The 24,995-nt window shown below is 38.2% G+C and overlaps 1 protein-coding gene across 1 annotated transcript in view; it reads left to right on the top strand.

The window, feature by feature from the left end:
• CENPC (centromere protein C) overlaps positions 1–24,995 on the top strand; it is a 66,804-nt gene that overhangs the window by 5,561 nt on the left and 36,248 nt on the right. Inside the window, exons 4-5 of the mRNA XM_021719101.1 lie at positions 3,980–4,074; positions 18,993–19,098. Coding sequence (XP_021574776.1) covers positions 3,980–4,074; positions 18,993–19,098 — 201 coding nt within the window. The remainder of the gene's footprint in view (positions 1–3,979; positions 4,075–18,992; positions 19,099–24,995) is intronic.

Below are 24,995 nucleotides of genomic sequence, written 5' to 3'. Positions count from 1 at the left end.
AGCCTTCTGAGTAGCCGGAATTAGAGGCATGCGCTACCACGCCCGGCTGATTTTTTAATTTATTGTAGAGATGAGGTCTCGCTGCCCAGGCAGGTCTCGAACCCGCGGGCTCAGGCAGGTATCTTTTTTATAAAACCATCTCTGACTGGGCTTGGTGGCTCAGCCTGTAATCCCAGCACTTTGGGAGCCCGAGGCAAGTGAATTGCCTGACCGAGACCAGCCTGGGAAACTTGGCAAGACCTCGTCTCTACAGTAAATCAAAAGTTAGCCAGGCATGATAGCGCACACCTGTAGTTTCAGCTGCTTGGAAGGCTAAGGCAGAATGATCACCAGAGCCCATCAGGTTGACACTGGGGTGGCTGTGAGTATGTCACTACACTCTAACCTGGGTGACAGAGTAAGACTCCAACTTAAAATAAAAAAACAAACTCTGTTCCTTTGGGTAGATACCTAGTAGTGGAATTGCTGGATTAAATGGTAGATCTACTTTTAGTTGTTTGAAAAATCTCCATAAAACTTTCCATAGGGGTTGTACTAATTTATACTCCCACCAACAGTGTAAGCATTGCCTTCTCTTCGCATCTGCACCAACATCTATTGTTTTTGTTTTTATAGCTCATTCACAACTGCTGACTTGAATTTACATCATTCCAAATTCTGCTCCTGGTTGCCACTGATGTGAATATACCTCATTGTGGAAGATTCTTTTCAGGTTTATAATCCGAATAAACATACAAAGTACAAAATACTTTTCAGTGGTGTCTGAGGCATATATGGGATATGTCTGCATTTTCAGCTGTATTGTGAAAAAGGTGACAGTTTTGAAAAGACCGTTTCACTTTTGCTTAACGACAGAAGTTTATGGCTACCAACTTCAGATTTTTTTGTATTTTCATCTACTCTTAGTGTTAGGAAAGTAAAAAATTTGCCAGTCATGAATGTGTTAATAATGGCCATTCTGACTGGTGTAAGTTGATATTTCATTGTGGTTTTGATTTGTATTTTCCTGATGAGTGATGTTGAGCATTTTTTTCATATGTTTGTTGGCCATTTAGTCCTTTCTCAAATGTATAGTTTGTGGATATCTTCTTGCATTCTACAGGTTGCCTGTTTGCTCTGTTGATTACTTCTTTTGCTGTGCAGAAGCTTTTTAGTTTAATTTGATCTCACTTGTTTATTTTTGTTTTTGTTGCAATTCGCTTTTGAGGTTTCAGCCATAAAGTCTTTGCCTAGGCCGATGCCCAGAAGAGTTTTTCCTGGGTTTTCTTCTAGGACTTTCATGGTTTCAGGTCTGACATTTAAGTCTTTAATCCACCTTGAATTAATTTTTGTATATGGGGAGAGATAAGGATCAAGCTTCATTTTTCTGTACATAGCTGTCCAATTTTCTCAACACCATTTGTTGAATAGGGTGCCCTTTCCCCAGTGTATGTTTTTGTCTGCTTTGTCGAAGATGAGCTGGTTGGAGGTATTTCGGTTTACTTCTGGATTCTCTCTTCTGTTCCATTGGTCCATTTGTCTGCTCCCGTACTGGTACCACTTGTAGTATAATTTAAAGTCAGGCAATGTGAGGCCTCCCACTTTATTCTTTTTGCTTATGATTTACTTTGGCTCTAATGTTCTATATTTGTTCCATATGAATTTTAGGATTTTTTTTTTCTAATTCTGTGAAAAATTGTGTTGGTAATTTGATAGGGATTGCATTGAATTTGTATATTACTTTGGGTAATATGGTCATTTTAACAATGTTGATTATTTCAATCTATGAGCATAGGATGTTTCTTCATTTGTTTATGTCTTCTATAATTTATTTCATCAGAGTTTTCTAGTTCTTCTTGTAGATATCTTTGACCTCTTTGGTTAAATGTATTTCTAGGTATTGTAGCTTTTTGACAGCTATTGTAAATGGAATTGAGTTCTTGATTTGTTTCTCAGCTTGGTCACTACTGGTATATAGTAGTGCTACTGATTTGTGTGTGTTGATTTTGTATCCTGAAACTTGACTGAATTCATCAAGTCCAGGAGTCTTTTGGAGGAGTCCTTAGGTTTCTCTAGGTATAAGATCATATTGTCAACATACAGAGATAGTTTGATTTATTTTTTTCCCAATTTGGACATCCTTTATCTCTTTTTGCTTGATTGCTCTGGCTAGGACTTTCAGTACAATATTGAATAAGAGTGGTGAAAGTGGACATCTTTGCCTTGTTCCAATTCTGAGGTGAAACGTTTTCAACTTTTCTTCATTTAAGATGACATTTGCTGTGGGTTTGCCATGTATGGCTTTTATTATTTTGAGGATTGTTTCCTCTGTGGCTGTTTTGCTGAGGGTTTTTATCATGAAGGAATGCTGGATTTTGTCAGATGCTTTTTCTGCATCTATTGAAATGATCATATGGTTTTTGTTTTTACTTCTGTTTATGCGGTGAATCAGATTTATTCACTGGTGTATGGTGAACCACATTGTATGACCAGTGGGAATAAAACCCACTTGGTCATGGTGTATTACTATTTTTTAATGTGCTGTTGAATTTGGTTTGCTAATTTTTTTGAGAATTTTTGCATCTATTTTACATCTATATTGGTTTGTAGTTTTCTTTCTATGTTGTGTCTTTTCCTGGCTTTGGTATCAGAGTGATAATGGCCTTATAGAATGAGTTAGGGAGGCTTCCCTCCTCTTCAATTTTGTGGAATAGCTTCAGTAAAATTGATACCAGTTCTTTGAAAGTCTGGTAGAATTCAGCTGTGAGTCCATCAGGTCCTGGACTTAGATTTCTAGTTATTGTTTCAATGTGGCTACTCGTTATTTGGCTGTTCAGGGTTTCTATTTCTTCCTGATTCAAGGTTGGGGCTTTATATATTTACAAGAATTTATCAGTTTCCTCTAGATTGTCTAGTTTGTTTTATATAGAGATGTTCATAGTAGCCCTGGATGATCTTTTGAATTTCTGTTGTATTAGTTGTAATGTCTCTATTTTCATTTCTGATTAAGCTAAATTGAATCTTCCTTCTTTATTTCTTAATTAGTCAACTAGTGGTTTATCAATTTTTATCTTTTCAGAGAAACAACTTTTTGTTTCATTGATCTTTTGTATTTTTTTTAATTTCAATTTCATTTAGTTCTGCTCTGGTCTTTGTGATTTCTTCTGCTAACTTTGGACTTGCTTTGTTCTTGTTTTTCTAGTTCCTTCAGATGTGATGTTAGAAGAGAAAGTATTTTATATAATGGAAATATATGTTCAGAATTCTTGGGATCAATAGTGTTTGAGATAGTCTTTGGTGATGAACATCTTTTTTTTTTTTTTTAATAGAATAAGTTTGGTTTTTTTTTGAGTCAGAGTTTCAATCTGTTACCCAAGCTGGAGGCCAGTGGCATGGACATGGCTCATTATAGTCTTGACCTTCTGGACTCAGGCAATCCTTCTGCCTCAGCCTCCCAAATAGCTGGGACTACAGGCGTGTGTCACCATGCCTGGCTAATTTTTAAAAATCTTTTTGTAGAGACTAAGTCTTGCTATATTACCTATTCTGGTCTAGAATTCATGGGCCAAGCAATCATCTTGCCTTGGCCTCTCAAAGTGCTAGGATTATAGGCATGAGTCACCACACCCAGACTTGAACATCTTTTTCTAAGGAAGTGAATTATGGCTAAAACTTTTCTTTGTGCTGAGCAGCCTCAGAAGCTTTTAGAATAAGAATAAGTCAGTCAAAGAAATAACAACAGGTGGTAGAAAAGTATCTCCTCTACACAGACTCTGAAAGAAGAGCTGCCACGTACTTCTTCAGGAATCTTTTTTGCCTTTTTCATTTCCTGATGCCTTTCATGAACATCTGAATATTGAATTGATGTCTGTATTTCATTAACGCTAATTATGTTTAAAAAATCAACAGACTGTTTTTCACATATCATATAGAGATACTTTTAATTGTAACTAATAGATATTACAGTATATTTTGTTTTAAAAAATTTTATATTTTTTAGGCCTTGCCAATGATTTTAGCACAAATTCTACAAAATCGATGGTTTATTCAACACCCCAAATAAAGGACATTTGTATTCAGTCACCAAGCAAGGAGGTAAGTCATAAGGGAGAACTGGTATAGGTTTAATATTTTAAGGAATGAAGCTATACACAATATATATATATGTACATTTTAGTTAAGTTTTTAAGTTTTATTTTTGAAAGAGAAGTCTATGTTTCCATTAACTTTCTCTAAAATTTGGAGGTATTTTGTGACAGTCTCTCTCTCTCTCATCTCGCTCTGTCATCCAGGCTGGAATGCATTGGTATGATCATGGCCCACTGCAGCTTTGACCTCCTGGGCTCAGGTGATGCTTCTGCTCAGCTTCCTAGGCACGTACCACCATGCCCTGCTAATTTTATGACTTTTGTAGACACAAGGTTTTGCTAGGTTGCTTAGGCTGATCTTGAGCTCCTAGGCTCAAGCAATCCTCTCACCTCTGCCTCCCAAGGTGCTGGGATTACAGGAGTGAACTGTCGTGCCTGGCCCTATTTTTCATTTTTCTTAAAATAACACTTAAATTAGGTTTTTAGGAGTGTGGGCAGCTATTGAAATTGCTAATCAGGTTGGCAAGTTTGATTATTTTCTGAAAAATGAAGGTACTCCATTGCCATATAGGGAATTAATCTTTGTTGCTTATTTTAAGGGTATTGGTTGACGTAACTATACTCAATAGCAGACTCGGAGGAATAGTTTTTGAAACTATTGATATAAGGCAAATTATTAAAAAATTACAGCATTAATTAGAAAAATTGTATAATGCTAGAAATAACATTCACTAAAACAATTGCAAACAGGCAATCAATGTATTAAACTTGTATAGCTCTTGAATTTAAGGAATGCAGACAGTCATTTTTTTTCAGAATTGAGCGGCCTTCTGTAATGTGATAAATTACATTGAATTTTGGAAGTTAAATCAACTTTAAGTTTCCTGGAATAAACTGGATTTGGTCATAAAGTTTTAACCTTTTTTTATTTGGTTTGCTAATATTGAAATTGTATCTGTGTTTATATATAATTTTTTTTTTTCTTAAATTGTTCTTGTAGGGCTTTGGTATCAAGGTTATGCTGGAGATTGCTCTTGTACAGTAGATCACAGGCCGATTAAAAAAAATGGAAACAAATTATATTTAGAGATAATGGAGAGCTATGGAAATAAGAACTAGCAACATATAGCCTGTAGCTAATTTTCTTCACTTCTGAGGCAGAATTCTTTTGTGTGCTGTACTCAGTGTCCTCTGACTTATGGAGGTTTTCCACTCTGGCTGATAGGTACAGGCATTATTCTAGGTCCTGTGTGCCTGAGAGGATTGTGCCTGTGTGCTTCTTTTCCTGACCTTACATGGTTTTCTCACAACACAGTCTCTGATCAAAATTTAATGTAATGCTTTAAGGAGAACTTTTGTTCTGGAGTTCTTTCTCTGTGTAGCTGTCTCTTGTCCAGTACTTCACCCTGCAAATTCTAACCACCTTGGCCTTCCTGGATCCCCAGTCTTGGCTCCTCACTGAGGGTTTTTCCCTTCCTTTCCAGGATGTAAACTGGAGTGATAGAAAGTTCACTTTGTTTGTTTCCTGTCTCTCCAGGATCAATCTCCTTTGTTGTTTGAAGTCAGATTTCTGGAGAATCTTGTATATTCTGTCTGTTATTTAAATTGTTTCAGGCAAGGGGTGAATCTGGTCTCTGTTACTGCATGCTGTTCTAAAGCAGAGGTTCATTGCAGACAACTTCCAAATGACTTTGGGCCAAAAGAGAGAGCATGATGGTAATATAAAATATTATGAAGCAAATAGTAACAAAAATATGACATCAAAACTTGTGAGATTTAGCTAAAGTAGTTTTAAATGTTAAGAAATAATATGTGTTGAAAATCAAAGTTCCACTCTGTGTTTATTCTGTCCTTGTAATATGATATTAGTGTTTTCTCTTTTTCTGTTTTCCTGAAGTGTTTTTATAAATCAGTATTGTTTCTTAGATGTTTGATAGAATGCACAGCGAGTTTTCTCTTTGTGAAAGTTTTAAGATACGCATTCATTTTTGTTTTCTTATGAAATACAATACATTAAAATACCAAATCTTAAGTGTACATTTTGGTGAATTTTATTTTTTTTAGAGTCAGTGTCTCACTTTGCTGCCCAGGCTGGGGAGTACAGTGGCATGCTTGCAGCTCACTGCAGCCTTGACCTTCTGGGTTCAGGTGATCCTTTGCCTCAGCCTCCCGAGTAGGTGGGACTGCAGGCGTGGTGAACTTTTCTCTTTCTTTCTTTCTTTCTTTCTTTCTTTCTTTCTTTCTTTCTTTCTTTCTTTCTTTCTTTCTTTCTTTCTTTTTCTTTCTTTCTTTCCTTCCTTCCTTCCTTCCTTCCTTCCTTCCTTCCTTCCTTCCTTCTTTCTTTCTTTCTTCCTTTCTTCCTTTCTTCCTTTCTTCCTTTCTTCCTTTCCTCCTTTCTTCCTTTCTTCCCTTTCTTCCCTTTCTTTCTTTTTTTCTTTCTTTCTTTTTTGGAGTTGGAGTCCCACTTTGTTGCAGTGTTGACCTGCTAGGCTCCGGCAGTGCTTCTGCCTCAGCCTTCCAAGCAGCTGAACCTACAGGCATGCTTTGCCATGCCCGGCTAATTTTTGATGTATTGTAGAGATGAGGTCTTGCCAAGTTGCCCAGGCTGGTCTTGAACCCATGAGGTCAGGCAATCCACTTGCCTCAGCCTCCCAAAACGCTGGGATTACAGGCTGAGTCACCGAGCCTGGCTGGCTTTTTCTTTGTAGAGACTAGGTCTTGCTGTGTTGCCCAGGCTGGTCTTGAACTCCTGGACTCAAGCAATTCTCCTGCCTACTGCCTCTCAAAGTACTGGGATTACAGGTATGAGCCACCACATCCAGCCAGTTTGGTAAATTTTTTTGATAAAAAAAAAATTCTCTGCTGCTGGGCAGTCTGATTCCAACTGGGATTGTTTTCAGCCAGTTGGGGATAAAGCGAAAGTGCAGTTTGAATGCTCCTGCTCAATGTCTGTGTTTTTAGTGTATTACCCTTATCTTTAACTGTGTCTCCTGTCACTAAATTGAGTGTCTCAGATTCAGAAACTCAAGAGAGTAAACATTTAATCTGATAGGGTTGGGATGGGTTCTTTGTTTTCACTACTTTGTATACATACTTTTAATAACTTTCTATTGGTTGGTTCTACCTCAACGTCCTCTTTTCAGGTGCTTTATGCCTTTCATTTCTGATCTTTGTAGGCTTTCCATAAATATATATCTGTCTTTCTCTAGGTTTTCTCCACAGCTAGCATGTTTCCATTCTCCCTGGACGGGTTGGTTCCTCCTAATCTTCTCAATTTAAGAAAGTCTGTTGGCATATCTCATCTACTCTCTATCTTTGTTTTTACCCTTCTGGGTTTATATATTTTTAAAAAATCCTTAATGAGGTTTTAAGAGGGAGCAGAGATTAAATGAGTGAAAACCTGTCTTTTTAAAATTATTTTTATATGATAAAGATATGGGGTACAATTCAGGGTTAGGTATACAAACGTTGATTATACAGGTACCCTTGTTGATGAGGTATGCCCCCCCCAGCAGTTTCCCTCACTTGCCAATCCCACCTCCATTGCCTGACAGTTTCCCACTACTTCCAGTCCCTTTCTTAGTATTATAATTCTTCAAGGTCCGCCTATGAGTGAGAACATATGGTACTCTGTTCTTTGTTTCTGTGATAGATCACTGAGTATGATCAACTCTAAATCCATCCAAGTTGCTGCAAAGTCCGTATGTTTGTCCTTCTTTATGACTGCATAATATTCCATTGTATCTATGTACCATATTTTTTTAATCCAGTCCAGTTTTTGATGGGTGACATGATTGGTTCCATGTTTTTGCTATTTTGAATAGAGCTGCAACAAACATACGTGTGTAGGTATCTTTTTTGTAGAATGATTTGAGTTCCTCTGGGAATCCAATAGGGGAATTGCTGGCTCATATGGAAGGTCAATTTCTAGTTCTTTCAGAAATCGCCACACTGTCTTCCAAAGAGGTTGCACTAGTTTGCATTCCCACCAGCGGTGTAGAAGTGTTCCCTTTTCTCCACACCCTCTCCAGCAGCTGTTATTTTTTGAGTTGTTGATAATTGCCATTCTGACTGGAGTTAGGTGGTATCTCAGTGTGGTTTTGATTTGCATTTCTCTGATGATGAGTGAGGCGAGCATTTTTTCATGTGTCTGTTGGCTGCCCATATGTCTTCTTTTGAGAAGTGTCTATTCATGTCTTTTGCCCACTTTTTAATGGAACTGTTTGTTTTTTTCCTTTCAGCGCATTTGAATTCCTTGTAGATCCTAGATGTTAGGGCTTTGTCAGATATACAGTTGGCAAATATTTTTTCCCATTTTTGTGGTCTGTCTCCCTGCTCTCTTGATGGTTTCTTTTGCTTTGCAGAAACTCGTTAGTTTGAAGAGGTCCCACTTGTCTATCTTATTTCTTAAGGTATGGGCATTTAGGGTTCTGAGTAGGAATTGGTTGCCAGTTCCAATTTCCATAAGGGTGTCTCCTGAGTTTTCTAAGATTCTAATAATTTGAGGTTTTACGTTTAGATCTTTGATCCATTAAGAGTTAATTTTTGTGTATGATGATCGGTAGGGGTCCTATTTCTTTCTTTTTTTTTTTTAAGAAAGAAAAGTTTATTTAAAAGTAAATTAGAGAAAGAGAAGGAAGAGAGAAGATTCACCTCCCCGGGGTGGGGGAGGGGGACCAAAGCCGGAAAGCATGGTGACAGCCATAGCTCAAAGAGCACATGGCAACACCAGACTCTAGCAAGGCAATGGCCGCTGGTTGCTTGTGGTTGAGTCCTTTTAACCATTCCCCTAGACGGGGAAGATCATTGAGGTGATTGGGTGGTGGTCTGCTTCCATGTCATCACAAAGGGGCAGACAAGCGCAGGTACTGATGATGTCAGGTGATGGATAGCAGGCAGATGGGTGGGTTAGTCACATGATTGCTGCCATGGTGAGACTTATTTGTGTCATGTAGTTCACAGAGGGCTGATTAGGTTAACCCCAGGGGACTGGAGAGGCAGTGGGTGGAGGATTCCTGCAAGAGACTTGTTAGACATTCACAATTCACAAATTCAGACATTTGCAACTCACAAACTCTTATGACTTTGGCCTTGACAAGGAATCACAAATTTACTAGAGATTATTATGCTAAACCATAAATGGTTGCGCTGTCCTAGTCTTGCATCTGAAGGAGATTTACCTAGGGGGGATGGGATAGGCTGCTGTTTGTCCTGCAGTAGAATGTCTGAATGCTTTCTAATGGCTACACAGAGGCAAAAAGACTAAAGAATAAGCTAATTTTCCTCTAGGTTTCTATAAGTACCATTCATTCCCCACTCCTGCTCTTGGAAATAATCTTATGATCCTGGAAAACAGGGTGAAGAGCATTCTTCTGTATCTACTTCCTGCTGAAATGGGCTGTAGAGATGTCCCTACCTATTTATTTCCAAGGGCATGAATAGGAAACGGTGGGACCTTAACCGAATACTATTTGGATCTAATAAAACATTAAGCGAGAGCACAGGCAAAAATTATAAGGCAAACGATGATGAAAAAGGCTATAGCCCAAAAACAATGTTGGAAAAATGAAAGTAGTGCTGTACATTATATGTATTCATTAACATAAATTGAAGTATTCCTTTGCAAATTATCTGTAGTTATACCTTAACAAGGAAATACAGCCACTTTGACAAGGTCTGAAAAAAGAATTGAAAACATTAGAGACATATAGTTAGGTTGTAGCTTAAACTGAGAATTCAAAACAAGAAAACAGTTTCTTTTGTTTTTTATAATAATTGTGGTATACTTTCACAATGATTGAGGTGAAGCCTGGGTTATTTTGCTATTCATCCTATGTTGGATAGTAATCCTTATGCCCAGAAGGACTCCCTGGTGCCTAGAAGGAGATCCCAAAGTCATTAGTAATTTGGCACTGAAAAGCACTATAGCCAATTACGAACTTCTTTGAGTGAAATTAATCTATCTGATCTGCAGTCAGCTGGGGAGGGTGTGGGGCAGATGTGGTTCCTGGAGCTTATTCTTATCTCACCCTAGAGAAACTGAATCGAGAACTTGAAGAGTTTAAGTATTAAATTTTTTTTAAAGCATAATGTTATAACACAAGATTACAGTATCTTTGCAAAAGTTATCCATTTGACCAAAATGATAGTCCAAAGATCTCGAAAAGAAAAAAAAAAAAAAAACTCACCTTTCCCCCCCTCTTTTGTTTAAAGGAGAAAATTCTTTTGGATAAGGATATATGATTTCAACATGGATGACCAGAAGCAAAAGGCTGGCACCTGTGTTAAATTAATAATGAATTTGGATTCCAGCTCCCTATTTACCTCCCCAGATTGTTGGGGTGATGGTGAGCCACTGCCAGGCAGTTTAACAGATTTGCAAGCCTCCATAAGTGGCCATCATTTGTGAGCCAAGTGTTCTCTCCTCTCTTCAGAAGAGAGTGGATCTGCTTTCCAATGGCTCTTTGGCCTGTACAGTGGACGAGATCCAGGAGGTAAGGCCTTTTTTTTGGGGGGGGGTAACTATGCTTCTAGTGCCCCAACAGACTGTAAGGGGTCCTATTTCAATCTTCTGCATGTGGTTAGTCAGTTTTCCCAGCACTATTTATGGAATAGGCTCTCCATTCCCCAGTGGTTGTTGTTGGAGGCTTTGTCAAAGATGAGTTGGTTGAGAAATTGAGGCTTTGTATCTGGAATCTCTGTCCTGTTGCATTGGGTTATGTGCCTGTTCTTGTACCAATACCAGACTGTTTTGATTACTGTAGCATTATAGTAAAGTTTGAAGTCTGGAAGTGTAATACCTCCTTTTGTTTCTTTTGCTAAGGATTGTTTTGGCTATTCGTGGTCATTTATGTTTCCATATGAATTTCTGTATTGTCATTTCCAGGTCTGAGAAGAATAATGTTGATACTAAAATGTGCATTGCGTTGAATCTGTAGATTGCCTTTGGTAGGATAGACATTTAAACAGTGTTGATTCTTCCTATCTGTGAGCATGGTATATTTTTCCATTTGTTTATGTCTTGGAATTCTTTGAGCAATGTTTTATAGTTCTCATTTTAAAGGTCTTTCACTTCTTTGGTTAGGAAGGTGTCAAGGTATTTCATTTTTTTGTGGCTATTGTGAATGGGATTTTGTTTTTTATTTGGGTCTTTGCTTGCTTTTTGTTGGTGTATAGGAATGCAACTGTCTTTTGCACATTTGTTTTTTACCCTGAGACTTTGCCAAAGTCCTTTATCGGTGTAAGCTGGTTTTTGACAGATTCTCTTGGTTATTCAACGTATAGGATCATATGATCAGCAAAGAGGGATAACTTGACTTCTTCTTTCCCTATCTGGATACCCCGAATTTCCTTCTCTTGTCTAATCGCCTGAGCTAGGACTTCCAACACAATGTTGAACAGAGGGTTGAGAGTGGGCAGCCTTGTCTTGTTCTGGTTTTCAGGGAAAATGTTTCCAGTTTCTATCCATTTAGCAATATGTCAGCTGTGGGTTTATTGTAGATGGCACTTACTATTTTGAGGTATGTTCCTTCTATACCTAGGTGTTTGAGGGTTTTTATCAAGATGGGGTGCTGAATTTTATCTAAAGCTTTTTCTACATCTAATGATATAAATCATGTGGTTCTTGTTTTTACATCTGTTGATGTATTTAATGACATTTATGGTCTTGTGAATGTTGAACCAGCCCTGCATCCTGGGGATGATGCCTACTTGGTCATGGTGAATGATTTTTGAGATGTGTTTTTGGATGCAATTTGCTAGAATCTTGTTGAGGATTTTTGTATCTATGTTCATAAGGGATATTGGCCTGTAGTTCTCTTTTTTTGTTGGATCTTTACCTGGTTTGGGTATCAGTGTGATGTTAGCTTCGTAAAATGATTTGGGGAGAATCCCATCTTTCTCAATTGCCTGGAATACTTTCAATAGGATTGGTATCATCTCCTCCTTATACATTTTATAAAATTCTGCTGGGAAGCCTTCTAGTCCAGGGCTTTTTTTTTTTTTTTTTAGGTAGTTTTCATATGGCAGAGACAATTTCCTGGGTGTTATTTGTTTATTTAGTGTCTCAGTGTCTTCTTGTTTCAACCTGGGGAAATTTTGTGATGTCAGAAAGTCCTCCGTTTCATTTAGGTTATCAAGTTTTTTTCTATACAGGTGTACATAGTAATCTCTGATAATCTTTTGTATTTCTTTGGAGTTAGTTGTGATTTGATCTTTTGTATTTCTGATTGTGTTTATTTGAGCATTTTCTCTCTTTCTTGGTCATTCTGGCTAGGGGTTCATCAATCTTGTTAATTCTTTCAAAGAACCACCTTTTTGTTTTGTTGATATTTTCTATGATATTTACTGTTGCTTTCTATGTCCTGTATTTGGGATCTTATTTTTGTGATTTGGATTCTTTTGCTAAATTGGGGTTTTCGTGGCCTTTTCTTTCCAACTCCATTAGGTGATTTGTTACGCTTTCCACTTGTGATCTTTCCGTTTTCTTGATGTATGCTCATAGAGATATAAATTCCCCTCTTACAACTGTTTTCATGGCATCCCAGAGCTTTTGGTAAGATGTTTCTTCATTTTCATTTGTTTCCAGGAATCTTTTAATTTCTGCTTTTATTTCAGTGTTGACCCAGTAGTTGTTCACTATCATGCTGTTTACTGTCTATGTCTTTGTGGGCTCTTGAGAAATGTTGGTTGGTGTTGATATTTATTTTTATTCCACTGTGGTCTGAGAATGTACACGGAAAGATTTCAACCTTGTGGTATTTGTTTATGCTTGATTTATGGCCAAGGATGTGATCGATCTTGGAGTACGTTCCATGTAATGATGAGTAGAATGTATATTTTGTGATTCTTGGGTGGAATAATCTGTAGGTGTCTATTAAGTTCATTTGGTCAAGTGTCAAGTTTAGGTTCTGGGTCTCTTTGTTGTTTTTTTTAACACTCTAGGAGTGTTAGTGGGATATTCAAGTCCCCTGCTATAATAGTGTTAGAGTCAATATCTTTTTTTATTTTACTTAGTTGCTTTATAAATGTTGGTGCTCCTGTGTTGGGTGCATATATGTTTAGGATGGATATTTCTTTTTTTTTTTTTGAGTTGGAGTCTCACTCTGTTGCCCATACTGTAGTGCAGTGCATACTCCCGGCCACCGCAGCCTCGACCTGCTGGACTCTGGTGATCCTTCCACCTCAGCCTTCCAAGTAGCCGGAAATACAGGTGAGGGCTACCATGCCCAGCTAATTTTTGATTTATTGTAGAGATGAGGTCTTGCCAAGTTGCCTGGACGGGTCTCGAACCCGCGGGCTCAAGCAATCCCCTCGCCTTGGCCTCCCAAAGTGCTGGGATTACAGACTGAGCCACCGAGCCTGGCCTGGATGGATATTTCTTGTTGCTGGAGTGAACCTTTTATTATTATGTAGTGTCCTTTTGCATCTTTTTACATTTTTGATAGTTTAAAAGTTGTTTTGTCTGATATTAAGATCGCAACTCCTACCTTCTTTTGTGATCCATTTGCCTGGAAACTCATTTTTCTATCCTTTAATTTTGAGTCTGTGTGCATCCCATGTAGTGAGATGAGTCTCCTGGATGCACCAAATAATTGGGTGATGGTTTCTTATCCAGTTTGTCATTCTGTGTCTTTTCAGTGGTGCATTTAGTCCATTCACATTCAGGCTAATTATTGAAATGTGATTGTTTATCACTGTCATGAGGTTCTGATAAAGTTCTTTGCTTGTTTTCTTATGACTTTGTGGTTAATGTATGTCTGTGTTTTCAAGTTTCTTGATGCAGTGTATTCTCTGTTGATTCTGTGCTCTGCGGTTCTCTTGGGAAGTGTGTGGTCCTTTTTTATTTCTTCTGTGCTTAATACCTTTTTAAGTGTCTCCTGTGGAGCTAGTCTCAAAGCTGCATAATTTCTTAGAGATTAAATGTCTAAGAAAGATTTTAATTCTCCATCACTGATGAAGCTGAGTTTGACTTGATAGAAATTCTTGGTTTAAATTGTTTATCTTTGAGGACTTTGAATATAGGGCTCCAGTCCCTTCTTACTTGGAGTGTTTCTGCCAATAGGTCTGCTGCTATTCTGGTTGGTTTTCCCTGGTAGGTAGCCTGACCTTTCTCTCTTGCTTCCTTTAGGATTTTTCTTTTGTGCCTACTTTGTGTAGGCTAATTACTGTGTGTCTAGGGGTTAGTCTTCTCATTTGATGTGTTGTGGGGGTTCTCTGTATCTCTTGTACTTGGCTGGTCACATATCTGTGGAGATGGGGAAAGTTTTTTTGGACTACCTACTGGAATACTTGCTGCAAGTTGTTTTCCATTTCCTTTTCTTCTTCTGAGATACCAATCAGGTATAGGTTTGGCCTCTTGATATAATCACACATTTCTTGTAGGCTTTGTTCTTTCTTTCTGAGTCTTCTTTCTATGTTTTTTACAGATCGAGTTGATTCCATGTTCTGGTCTTCAAGTTCTGAGATTCTTTCTTCTACTAGATTAATTCTGCTTTCCAGGCTTTTCAACTTGTTATTTATTTCCTGGATGAAATTTTTTTTTTGCCAAAATCTCTGTTACAACTTCTTTTAGTGTTGCATTTTGTCTTTCTTGCATCTATTCACTCTTTCCATCCATTCTCTAATCCCTGTCATTATTTTGGGTCTAGTTGTTGGTGACTTCCATTGTTTGGACACCAAGGACTGATTTTTCAGGAGTTTTGTCTTTGATATACTTGAAATTGCCTGAGGTCTTCCTTTGGTTTTTCCTCATTTGTGACAGAGCTCTTGTTTTTTTTCTTTTGGTCTGTTATTCAGTGTCATTTAGAGAGGCTTTCCCTTCTGTTGTTTGCTCAGTCCTCTATTCTTCCCTGATCCAGGCTCTGGATTTGTTCTATTTTGAAGTAGGACGGTAGATGGGAAGGTCTGCTGTCTCTTACAGTTTTTGAAATTCACATAAAGTAGGGCATGGGCGCTAGGAATCAGAAACTACTTGCAAATTACAATGTTGACTTATTGTGGTCCACTCCCCACCACTGCTCTGTATGACGATGCAAAGCAGAAACCAGTGCAGAGGCAATTGAACATACACACACACACACACACACACACACACACACACACATATACAAACATATACACATACCCCAAACAAACTGGAATAGCAACAAAGCGAAACAAAACAGACAACAACAAAAAACCCCAAGAAAACTAAACACACACACACATGCCTAGCACAAAGTGAATAGAGAAGGAAAACAGGAAGACCAGAGGAAAAATTTTTTTAAAAATGGAATTCAAGTCGAACCCTAACACATATATTAACACACACGTTAAACTATAAAAATTGAAAATAGAAAAATACCAGAAAAACAAAAGAGCAAAAACCAACAACAACTACAAAATGGAAAGATGAACACTCAATCATTCACTTACTCACATAAACAGAAAAAGACAAATAAAAGAAGAATGAAACAGAATAAGGAAAGTAAAAAAATTTGGGGGGGATGCAGATCAAATCCTCACATACACATTCATGCACAAAGGAAAAAATTTAAAAATAGATAAACTAACAAATAGCCAAAAAAATCTTAAAAATTAAACTTTAATTCAAAAAAAAAAAAGAAAGAAAAGAAAAACCAGCCCTCTTGTTGCAGGCCCTGTAATTGCTCCTCTCCTGCAGAGCCACCTCTTTCACTCTCTCCTCAGGGTCTGAAACAGGGAAGGAGGAAGGGCAGTGGAGGTGGGTGGGGCTGCAGTCCTCCCCTCACTCTTGTATGCTCAGGGAGATCTCCTGGTGGGGAGGTGTGGGATTGTCTCTTCCCCAGGTATGTACTCTTATGGGGGTGCCTATCCTGGAATGGAGTTCTCCTATTGCGACTGATGTCCAGATTCTACCTGGGTTTGTCCCTCACAGTCATGGCCCAGCTGGGTGGTCTGACTTTCAGAGGATTACTGGGGAGGAGGGGGTTTAGGTCAGCCCTGGACTCACCACTGATCTCTTTGGAGTTCTCTCTCATCTTTTTCTGGCCGTACCCTTTGTCCTGTGGCTGGATCAGGGTAGAAGGTGGGGTGCCTGAAATTCAGCACTCATCAGGTTCCTCCAAAGTTTGTGCTCTCAGGATATTCCCTCTGGGCCACGATCAGTCCCTGAGTGGTTGATCTGCCAGTCACAGAGATCAGGCCAATTGCTCCCTTGTGAGCAGGCGGAGCACTTTCCTGCCCCGCCTTCAAGATGGCGGTGGGGTGCCTCTCTTGTCCTCTTCCATGGGACCTTGCCTCCGGACTCCCTCTGCAGTCCCTGCTGCCAGCGCCCTGTCAGGCACTGAAGTGGTGAGACAAAGCCAGGAGCCAGCAGTCTCTCTCCTACTTCAATGGTGAGGGAGAGCCTAGAGGGATAGTTTCTACCCGCTGATTTTTTCACAGGAAAACTTCTGTCCCTTAAAAAAAAACAATGGCACTCAGTTTCTGCGACCTGGGAAGAGCCAGGGAAGAAGTAGAGAAGCTGCAGCACCAGCTGTTGCTCCAGGGCCCTGGACACCCACTCACGAGCCCTCACTTAGACGGTCTCTCCCAGCATTTTCTTCCCAGGGAGGGTTTGTTGATTTTAAAAAAAGAAAAAGAAAATGGTGCTCAGTTTCTGTTTCCCAGGAATCACTAGGGTCCAAGACAGCCGCTGTGGCACCAGTGGCTGCACCAGGAGAGCCCTGGGCGCCAGCTCTCTAGCACTCACTCAGTCAGCCACTCACACGCCCACTCGCTCACCAGCATGTACACAAAATTCAACATACACTCACTTACACCGGGACTCGCGTAGTAGGACTGACTCGACCGCCATCTTCCTGACCTCCAAGCCTGCTTTTTTAAAAAAATGGAATTGAATTCTGTAGTGTATCTACACATCAGTAGTGCAGTGGCTTTGTTATTTGCTTATTCCCTTACTAATAAATTTTTAGGTTGTTCCCATCTATTCATTATCACACTAATGCAGTGCATATCTTTGTCCATGTTTTCTTGTGCACATTTACAAACTGCATTTCTCTAAAATAATGCACATTTGAAATGAAATTATTAAATATTAAAATTTATGGCTTGACATTTCAGATTGATGAAAATATATAATACACATGTAAAGTATTAAAAACAATGTAAAAGAAAACTCATGTACCCATCACTCAGTATAAGAAGTTCAAATACCTATGAAGCACCTATGTGCCCTTTTCTGATTCTATTCTTTTTCTCTTCTCTACACAAAGGTAACCACTTTCTTGACTTGATGTTCATCATTCTCTTTCTTTATCACATGTATGTGGGTATATGTTGATATTTGTGTCAGCACTTGTACTACCACTGTGACAGAGGTCCCGTTATCATCTATGTTTGGTGCTTCACTAGAAGGACTCAGGAGACTTGACATATAGTTGTACTTAAAACTAAGATTTATTATAATCCTATAACAGGGTACACAGCCAGATCAGTAAGAGGAAAAGAGACAGTATGGTGAATCTTATGTGCTTGCTTCCTGTACTCCCCAAGGGGACCATATAGAGTGCACTCACTGATTCTAGCAGTGAAATACAGTAATATATGAAGTCTTTCTTCCCAGGGAATCCTTTTGAAACTCAGCCTGTTTTTATTGGGTGCTGGTCCCATAGGCATCCTCTTCCTACCCAAATGATACACTTCCAGAAGAAAAGGAAGCAGGTGTTTACTATAAATCACATTGTTTATACAAAAGTCTAGGCAGGCTGGCACAGAATACACAATCTTATCAATTGGTAATGGAGGGAACATTCTAAAAGCCAAGTCTTGACCCGGTGTGGTGGCTCACGCCTGTAATCCCACCACTTTGGGATTATAGAAGGATTGCTTGATCCCAGGAGTTCAAGATCAACCTGGGCAACCTAATGAGACCTTGTCTCTACAAAAAAATAGTAAAAATTAGCCGGGTGTGATGGCACGTGCCTATAGTCCCTAGCCACTCAGGAGATTGAGGGGGAAGGATTGCCTGAGCCCAGGAGGTCGAGGTTGCGGTGAGATATGATTGTGCCACTGTACTCCAGTCTGGGTGACAGAGTGAAACTCTGACTCAAAGCAAACACACACACAGAGCCAAGGCTCCAGGTGCCAACCAAGAGGTTGCACTGTAAGCTGACCCTTTAAACAGTCAGGACTGCTATGAACTTTTTCCTGCATAGAGTGATTAAATCTCTAAATACTGTGTTGTTTTATGTGTCCTTGTAACTATTTTGAGCTTTACATGTATGGGATTTTATGTACTTATGCAACTTGCCCTTTTTTTGGTTAAAATTATCATTTATTTTTGTTATTGTAGTTTGTTTCACTGTTATGAATGTAATATTATATAATTATACCAGACTTTAGTCTTCTATCAGTGTAGTTTTTTGTTATTCAGAGCAGCATTGTTTTTGTGACAGGTTGTATGAAATTTCAACTTCATTAGATAAAGCCAAATTGCTTCCTAAAGTAGTTATTACTTCAGTCTAAAACTATCAGCTAGTTAATTGTTGCTTGTTTGTTTGTTTTGTTTTGTTTTTGAGTCAGGGTCTTGCTCTGTTTCCCAGGCTGGAGTGCAGTGGCACAACCATGGCTTATTTTGTAGCGTTGCCCTCCTGGGATCAGATGATTCTTCCACCTCAATTTCCCTAAGTAGATGGGACTACAAGTGCGTGCCACCATGCCTGGCTAATTTTTAAATTTTTTGTAGAGATGAGGTCTCTTATGTTGCCTAGGCTGCTTGCAAATCCCTGGGATCAAGCAGTTCTCCCACCTCAACCTCTCAAAGTGCTGGGATTATAGGTGTGAGCCACTGTGCCTGGCTTAGTTTGTTTTAGGATACTTTCCCCCGCTATTTTAAAAACAAATATGTTTAATCAGAATTGGTAATTTAGTAAAGTAGATTTAATGTATTTCTTCTGTGCTTAGTGCCAGAAATCACAATCAAATTCAGTTCCAGTTTCTTCAAAGAAAAAAGAAGCCGCTTCTCTGCAGTTTGTTGTAGAACCAAGTGCCAAAGCTGCCAGCAGATCAGGTTGGTGGCATTTTCATGGGTATTATTTGCCTGGATATATTTTAAAAGTTAGAAATCTCAACTATACTGCATGTATTGGTTTGATGACAAGGTTAGTGTCAGCCTAGGCAGAATTATGAAATGGATGGATTTGTTTTTGATTTCCTCTCAAGTTAATGGTCTGTGCCCTTTTGCTTTTTTCTCCTTTTGCCTCATATCCATTAGTCAGTAATAAGTTGTGCTACTTTTAAAAGTTTTCTTTAGGTTTTCATTTTTAAATTAACAGAATACTACTACATTTAAGGTAACAGAATAAGACATTGTTTAAAAGAAAAATTTAGACATTCCCATCATTCTGTTTAGGTAGCCTTCGAATCCTTTCATACCTTTATTGGTGTTTATATGTGAAAAAATATATAAGCATATGTGTGGGTATGTGTATGGGTTTTTGTTTTTTTTTTTGAGTTGGAGTCTCACTCAGTCACCCAGACTGGAGTGCAGTGGCCAGAACGGCCACTGCAGCCTCAACCTGCTGGGCTCCGGCGATCCTTCTGCCTCAGCCTTCCAAGTAGCTGGAACTACAGGCGCACACTACCACACCCGACTAATTTTTTGATTTATTGTAGAGATGAGGTCTCACCAAGTTGCCCAGGCGGGTCTCAAACCCGCGGGCTCAGGCAATCCACTCACCTCAGCCTCCTAAGGCATGGGATTACAGGCTGAGCCACCGAGCCCGGCTCAGAAGGGACTTTTAAAAAATTTATTTTTTATTTTAAAGATATAGGGTACAATTCAGTATTAGGTATACAAGTGGTCATTGTACAGGTAAAACTTGGGCCTCCCTTTGGTCCCCACTTTGCCTGATTTGAGATCAGGTACCCTTATTAATGTTATGTGTTTCTACCCCCACTCCCCCCAGCAGTTTCTGGTTCTGCCAATCTCTTTCTTATAGTATTATGGTAAATGTTCAGGATCTGCTTATGAGTGAGAACATGTGGTACTCTGTTCTTTGTTTCTGTGATAAATCACTGAGTATTATATAGACTCTAAATCCATCCAAGTTGCTGCAAAGTCCATACTTTTCTTAGAAGAGGCTATTTTAATTTTCTTTCACACCAGTAATGTAAGAAAGTATCTTTCACCTGATAGACTATTTACTGATCTACTTTTTTTGCTAATTGAGTTTTAAGTGATCTTACTGTTACTTTAATATTTAATGTTTTCCATGATTGCCATTGAGTTTGAGCACTTTTAAAATATTTTTTGGCTGTTAGATTTTATTTTAATTTTGAAATGTGACTTTTCTTTTATAACTTTAAGTTTCCTGTTTAGATAAAGATCTGGTATATGTAATAACCTAGATGGTATATTAAGTATAAACTGTATTTTTCATTTTAACATTTTAATTTTTTAAAATTTAAGTCTTTAATACATCTGGAATATGTTTTGGTATATGTTAGTCTGAAGAACACTAACAAGAGTGAAAGGACAACCCAAGAGGAGGAGAAAATATTTGCAAATCATTTATCTGATAAGGGATTTATACTTAGAACATAGAAAGGACTACGGTTCAACAGCACAAAACCAAGCAACCCAATTAAAAAATGGGCAAAGGACGTGGATAGACATTAGACACTCCTCTATAGAAGATATGCTACTGGCCAATGAACAAATGAAAAGATGTTCAAAATCTTTAGTCATTTGAGAAATGTAAATCAAGACCCCGGTGAGATACTTTATACCCAGTGGGATAGCTGTTATTTAAAAAGGAAAATAGTAAGTGTTGTTGAAGATGTGGAATGTAAAATAGTGCAACTACGGTAGAAATGACCCAACAATTTTACTTCTAGGTATATACCCCAAAGAATTGAAAGCAGAAACTCCAGCAGACACTTGTATACCAATGTTCATAGCAGTATTCATCACAATACCCAAAAGATGGAGTTAATCTCAGTGTCCATCAGCAAATGAACAGATAAACATGTGGTGTATATGTAGAATATAATATTATTATTCAGTCTTTAAAAGGGATGATGTTTTCTGATACATGCTATAACATAGAAGAACCTTGGACACATTAAAACAGATATTGTATGGTTCTACTTATATGAGGTAACTGGATAGGTACATTCAGAGATAGGAAGTAACATAGAGGTTACTAGGGGCTGTGGGTAGGGGTTAATGGTAAGTTAATGCTGAATGGTACAGAGTTTCTTTTTGGGAAGTGGTGATGATTGCACAATGCTGTGAATATACTGAATGCCACTAATTGTTCTTAAAAATGGTTAATATGGTAAATGTCATATTATTTATATTTTGCCTTTAAAAAAGTTTTAAAAGTCTGTCTCCTGACTCCTCATCCTCCCTTTCCTTATAGTATTGGGCCTCTGACTTTCTTATTAAGGCTGATCCTAACTATACAATAATATTTGTATTATCCTTAATATAATATTTTCAACATAAGAGGCTATTTTTTATTACAGAGATTTTTAATTTTAATGCAGTACTTACCACAGTTTTTAAAAATATAATTCTAGGCTTTTAAAAGGTAGAATCTTTCAGTTTTCTTTTAGCTATGTAGCCATATCATCAGCTAAAGAAAGGTCTTATGTTATTTTATGTCTAATCTGATTATTTTAGTCTATCTTTGCTAGAATCAATGTTGTCTAATAATGGCGATAGTAGACATTTATGTCTGTTTTATAACTGTAACTGAAATTATATTCGTGCCATGCCATTTAAAATAATAACTGTGGATGATTTGGGGTAATTTAGTCTATGTTTTTAATTTCTGTATCTTATTACATTAGCTTGCCCTTCAGTATAATATTAAATATGACTGATGTTCAGTGATCTGTCACAGAAACAAAGAACAGAGTACTATATGTTCTCACTCATAAATGGACCTTGAACAATTATCATAATAGTATAAGAAAAAGATTGGCAGTAGTGGGAAACTGCAAGGGGAGTGGGGGTGGGATCAGCAGTTGAGGGAAACTGCCAGGGGAAGGCGGGGCACACTTCATCAACAAGGGTACCTGCATAATGAACATTTGTATATACCTAATCTTAAATTGTACCCCATATCTTTAAAATGAGTAAGTAAATAAATAAATAAAATTTAATAGACATGAGAGAATTCAAAATAAGTAAATAAATATGGGATGAAAATCTTAGCCTTGTTCTTGCTCTTAGAAAGCATTCAGTCTTTTTTATAGATGCTTTTTATAAGATTTGGAAATTTTCTATTCCCGGTATATGGAGGGTTTTTAATCAGGATAATGTGGATTTTGTCAGAGCATTTCCAGCATAAATTAATATGATCATATGATTTTTCCAGAGGAGTTTTTTCTAGGCTTTCTTCTAGGATTTTTATGGTTTCAGTTCTGACATTTAAGTCTTTAATCCATCTAGAGTTAGTTTTTGTATATGAGGAGAGAAAAGGGATCAAGTTTCATTTTTCTGCACACAGCTATCCAATTTTCCCAGCACCATTTGTGGAATAGGGTGTTCTTTCCCCCATGTATATTTTTGTCTATTTTGTCAAAGATCAGTTGGTTGTTAAATATTTGACTTTTTTTTTTTTAGTTCTTTGTTCTGTTCCATTGGTCTCTCTCCTTCCTTCTCTCCTTCTTTCACTCCCCTTGTCATAGGAACCCAGACACCATGCTATAAAGAAACCCGTACTAGCCCATATGGAGAGAAATAGGCTCTTAGCCTATAGACAACATCAGGTTTCAGCCATGTGAAGAAACAAACTTTCATAAAATTCCAGGCCCTGGACTTTATGGAACAGAGATAAGCTGTGCATACTGTGCCCTGCTGATTTTCTGACCCATCGAATCCTTGAATAACAAATTGTTTTAAGAAACCAGTTTAAAGAGTTCTTATGCAGGCATAGTAAAGGAAACAACTCTTTAATTCCCAAATTATTACTATTACCATGTATTTTATTTCTGTTGTCATATATTTTAATATCTTTTTTTTTTTTTGAGTTGGAGTCTCACTCTGTCGCCCAGACTGGAGTGCAGTGGCCGCTCCCGGCCACCACAGCCTCGACCTGCTGGGCTCCGGCGATCCTTCCGCCTCAGCCTTCCAGGTAGCTGGAACTACAGGCTCGCGCTACCATGCCCGGCTAATTTTTTTGATTTATTGTAGAGATGAGGTCTCGCCAAGTTTCCCAGGAGGGTCTCGAACCCTGCGGGCTCAGGCAATCCACTCACCTCAGCCTCCCAAAGGCGTGGGATTACAGGCTGAGCCACTGAGCCCGGCTTTTAATATCTTTTAACTCTACAAGAGTTTATTTTTGTTTTAAACAGTGTTCTCTTTACAAGCATATCACTTTCTTTGCTCATTATGTTTCAAGAAATTATTTAAAAAATACTGTGGTAAAATGTACATAACATAAAATTTACCTTGCTAATTCTCTAAGTATACAGCTTAGGGTCATTAAGTTCACATTGTTGTGCAGCCATCATCACCATGCATCCATGGAACTTTGCTCATCTTGCATAACTAAAAGTCTATACCCATTAAATAATATCTCCTTTCTTATTAGTCCCTGGCAACCACCATTTTACTTTCCGTCTCTATGAATTTGACTACTCCAATGAAATTGACTACTCACGTGTGGAATCATACAGTATTTTTCTTTTTATGACTATCTTATTTTACTTAGCATGTCTTCAAGGTTCATCCATGTTGTAGCATGTGTCAGAATTTAATTCCTTTCTAAGGCTGAATAATAGTCCATCATATGTATATACACCATCTTGTTTTTATCTATTTATCTGTTGATGGACACTTGGGTTGTTTTCACCTAAGTGAAGTAATTATTTTGAAGATCCCCCATACTGTTTTCATAGTGACTGTCATTTTGCATTCTTACCAACAATGCACAGGGATTCTAATTTTTCCACATCATCAACAGTTGTTATTTTCTGTTTTTTTTTAAAATTATAGCCATCCTAATGTGTGTGAAGTCATATCTCATTTTAGTTTTGATTTGGTTAACATTGTGATGAGGGAATTTTAAATTAAAACAACATTTTGAAATCACTACAAATCTATAATGGCTAAGATCCATAAAACTGGTGTTTTTTTTAAAAAATGTAACTTATTTCTTTGAGAGTCTTTTTTATTTGTTTCAAGATAATTTATAATTGATTGTTAAAGCATTTTTTAGCCGGGCTTGGTGGTTCAACCTGAAATCCCACGCCTTTGGAGGCTGAGGTGAGTGGATTGCCTGAGCCCGCGGGTTCGAGACGCGCCTGGGCAGTGAGACCTCATCTCTATGATAAATAAAAAAATCAGCCAGGCGTGGTAGTGCATGCCTGTAATTCCGGCTACTTGGAAGGCTGAGGCAGAAGGATCGCCAGAGCCCACCAGGTCGAGGCTGCGGTGGCCGGAAGCGGCCACTGCACTCCAGTCTGGGCGACAGAGTGAGACTCCAACTTAAAAAAATAAAATAAATAAAATAAAATGAAATACAGAGAGAAAAAAAGAATGGAAAAAGTAGTAAAAAGCCTATTAACATGTGAGACACAGTCAGATGGTCTAATATATGTATAATTGGAGCCACAGAAGGTACAGGTAGAGAAAGAATGAAGCAAATGTAGTATCTGAGGACATAATAGCTAAAAATTTTCCAAAAATATTGAAAGTTATTGATCCACACATTCAAGAAGTCCAGGATCCCCAAACAGAGTAAGTACAAAGGAAAGTATACATAGGTTAATTGTCAGATAACCTGCTGAATTCCCAGGGTGGAGGGGAGGCTCCAGGAGCAGATCTTAGAAGTAACTAGATATAAAAAGACACTACTTTCTTTTTAAAAATTTATTTACTAGCCGGGCTCGGTGGCTCAGCCAGTAGTCCCGTGCCTTTGGGAGGCTGAGGTGAGTGGATTGCCTGAGCCC

Source organism: Carlito syrichta, unplaced genomic scaffold (assembly GCF_000164805.1).
Source record: "Carlito syrichta isolate Samal-C Ts95f unplaced genomic scaffold, Tarsius_syrichta-2.0.1 Scaffold314127, whole genome shotgun sequence".
NCBI classification, from domain to species: domain Eukaryota; kingdom Metazoa; phylum Chordata; class Mammalia; order Primates; family Tarsiidae; genus Carlito; species Carlito syrichta.
This window is presented reverse-complemented; position numbering and strand designations above follow the sequence as displayed.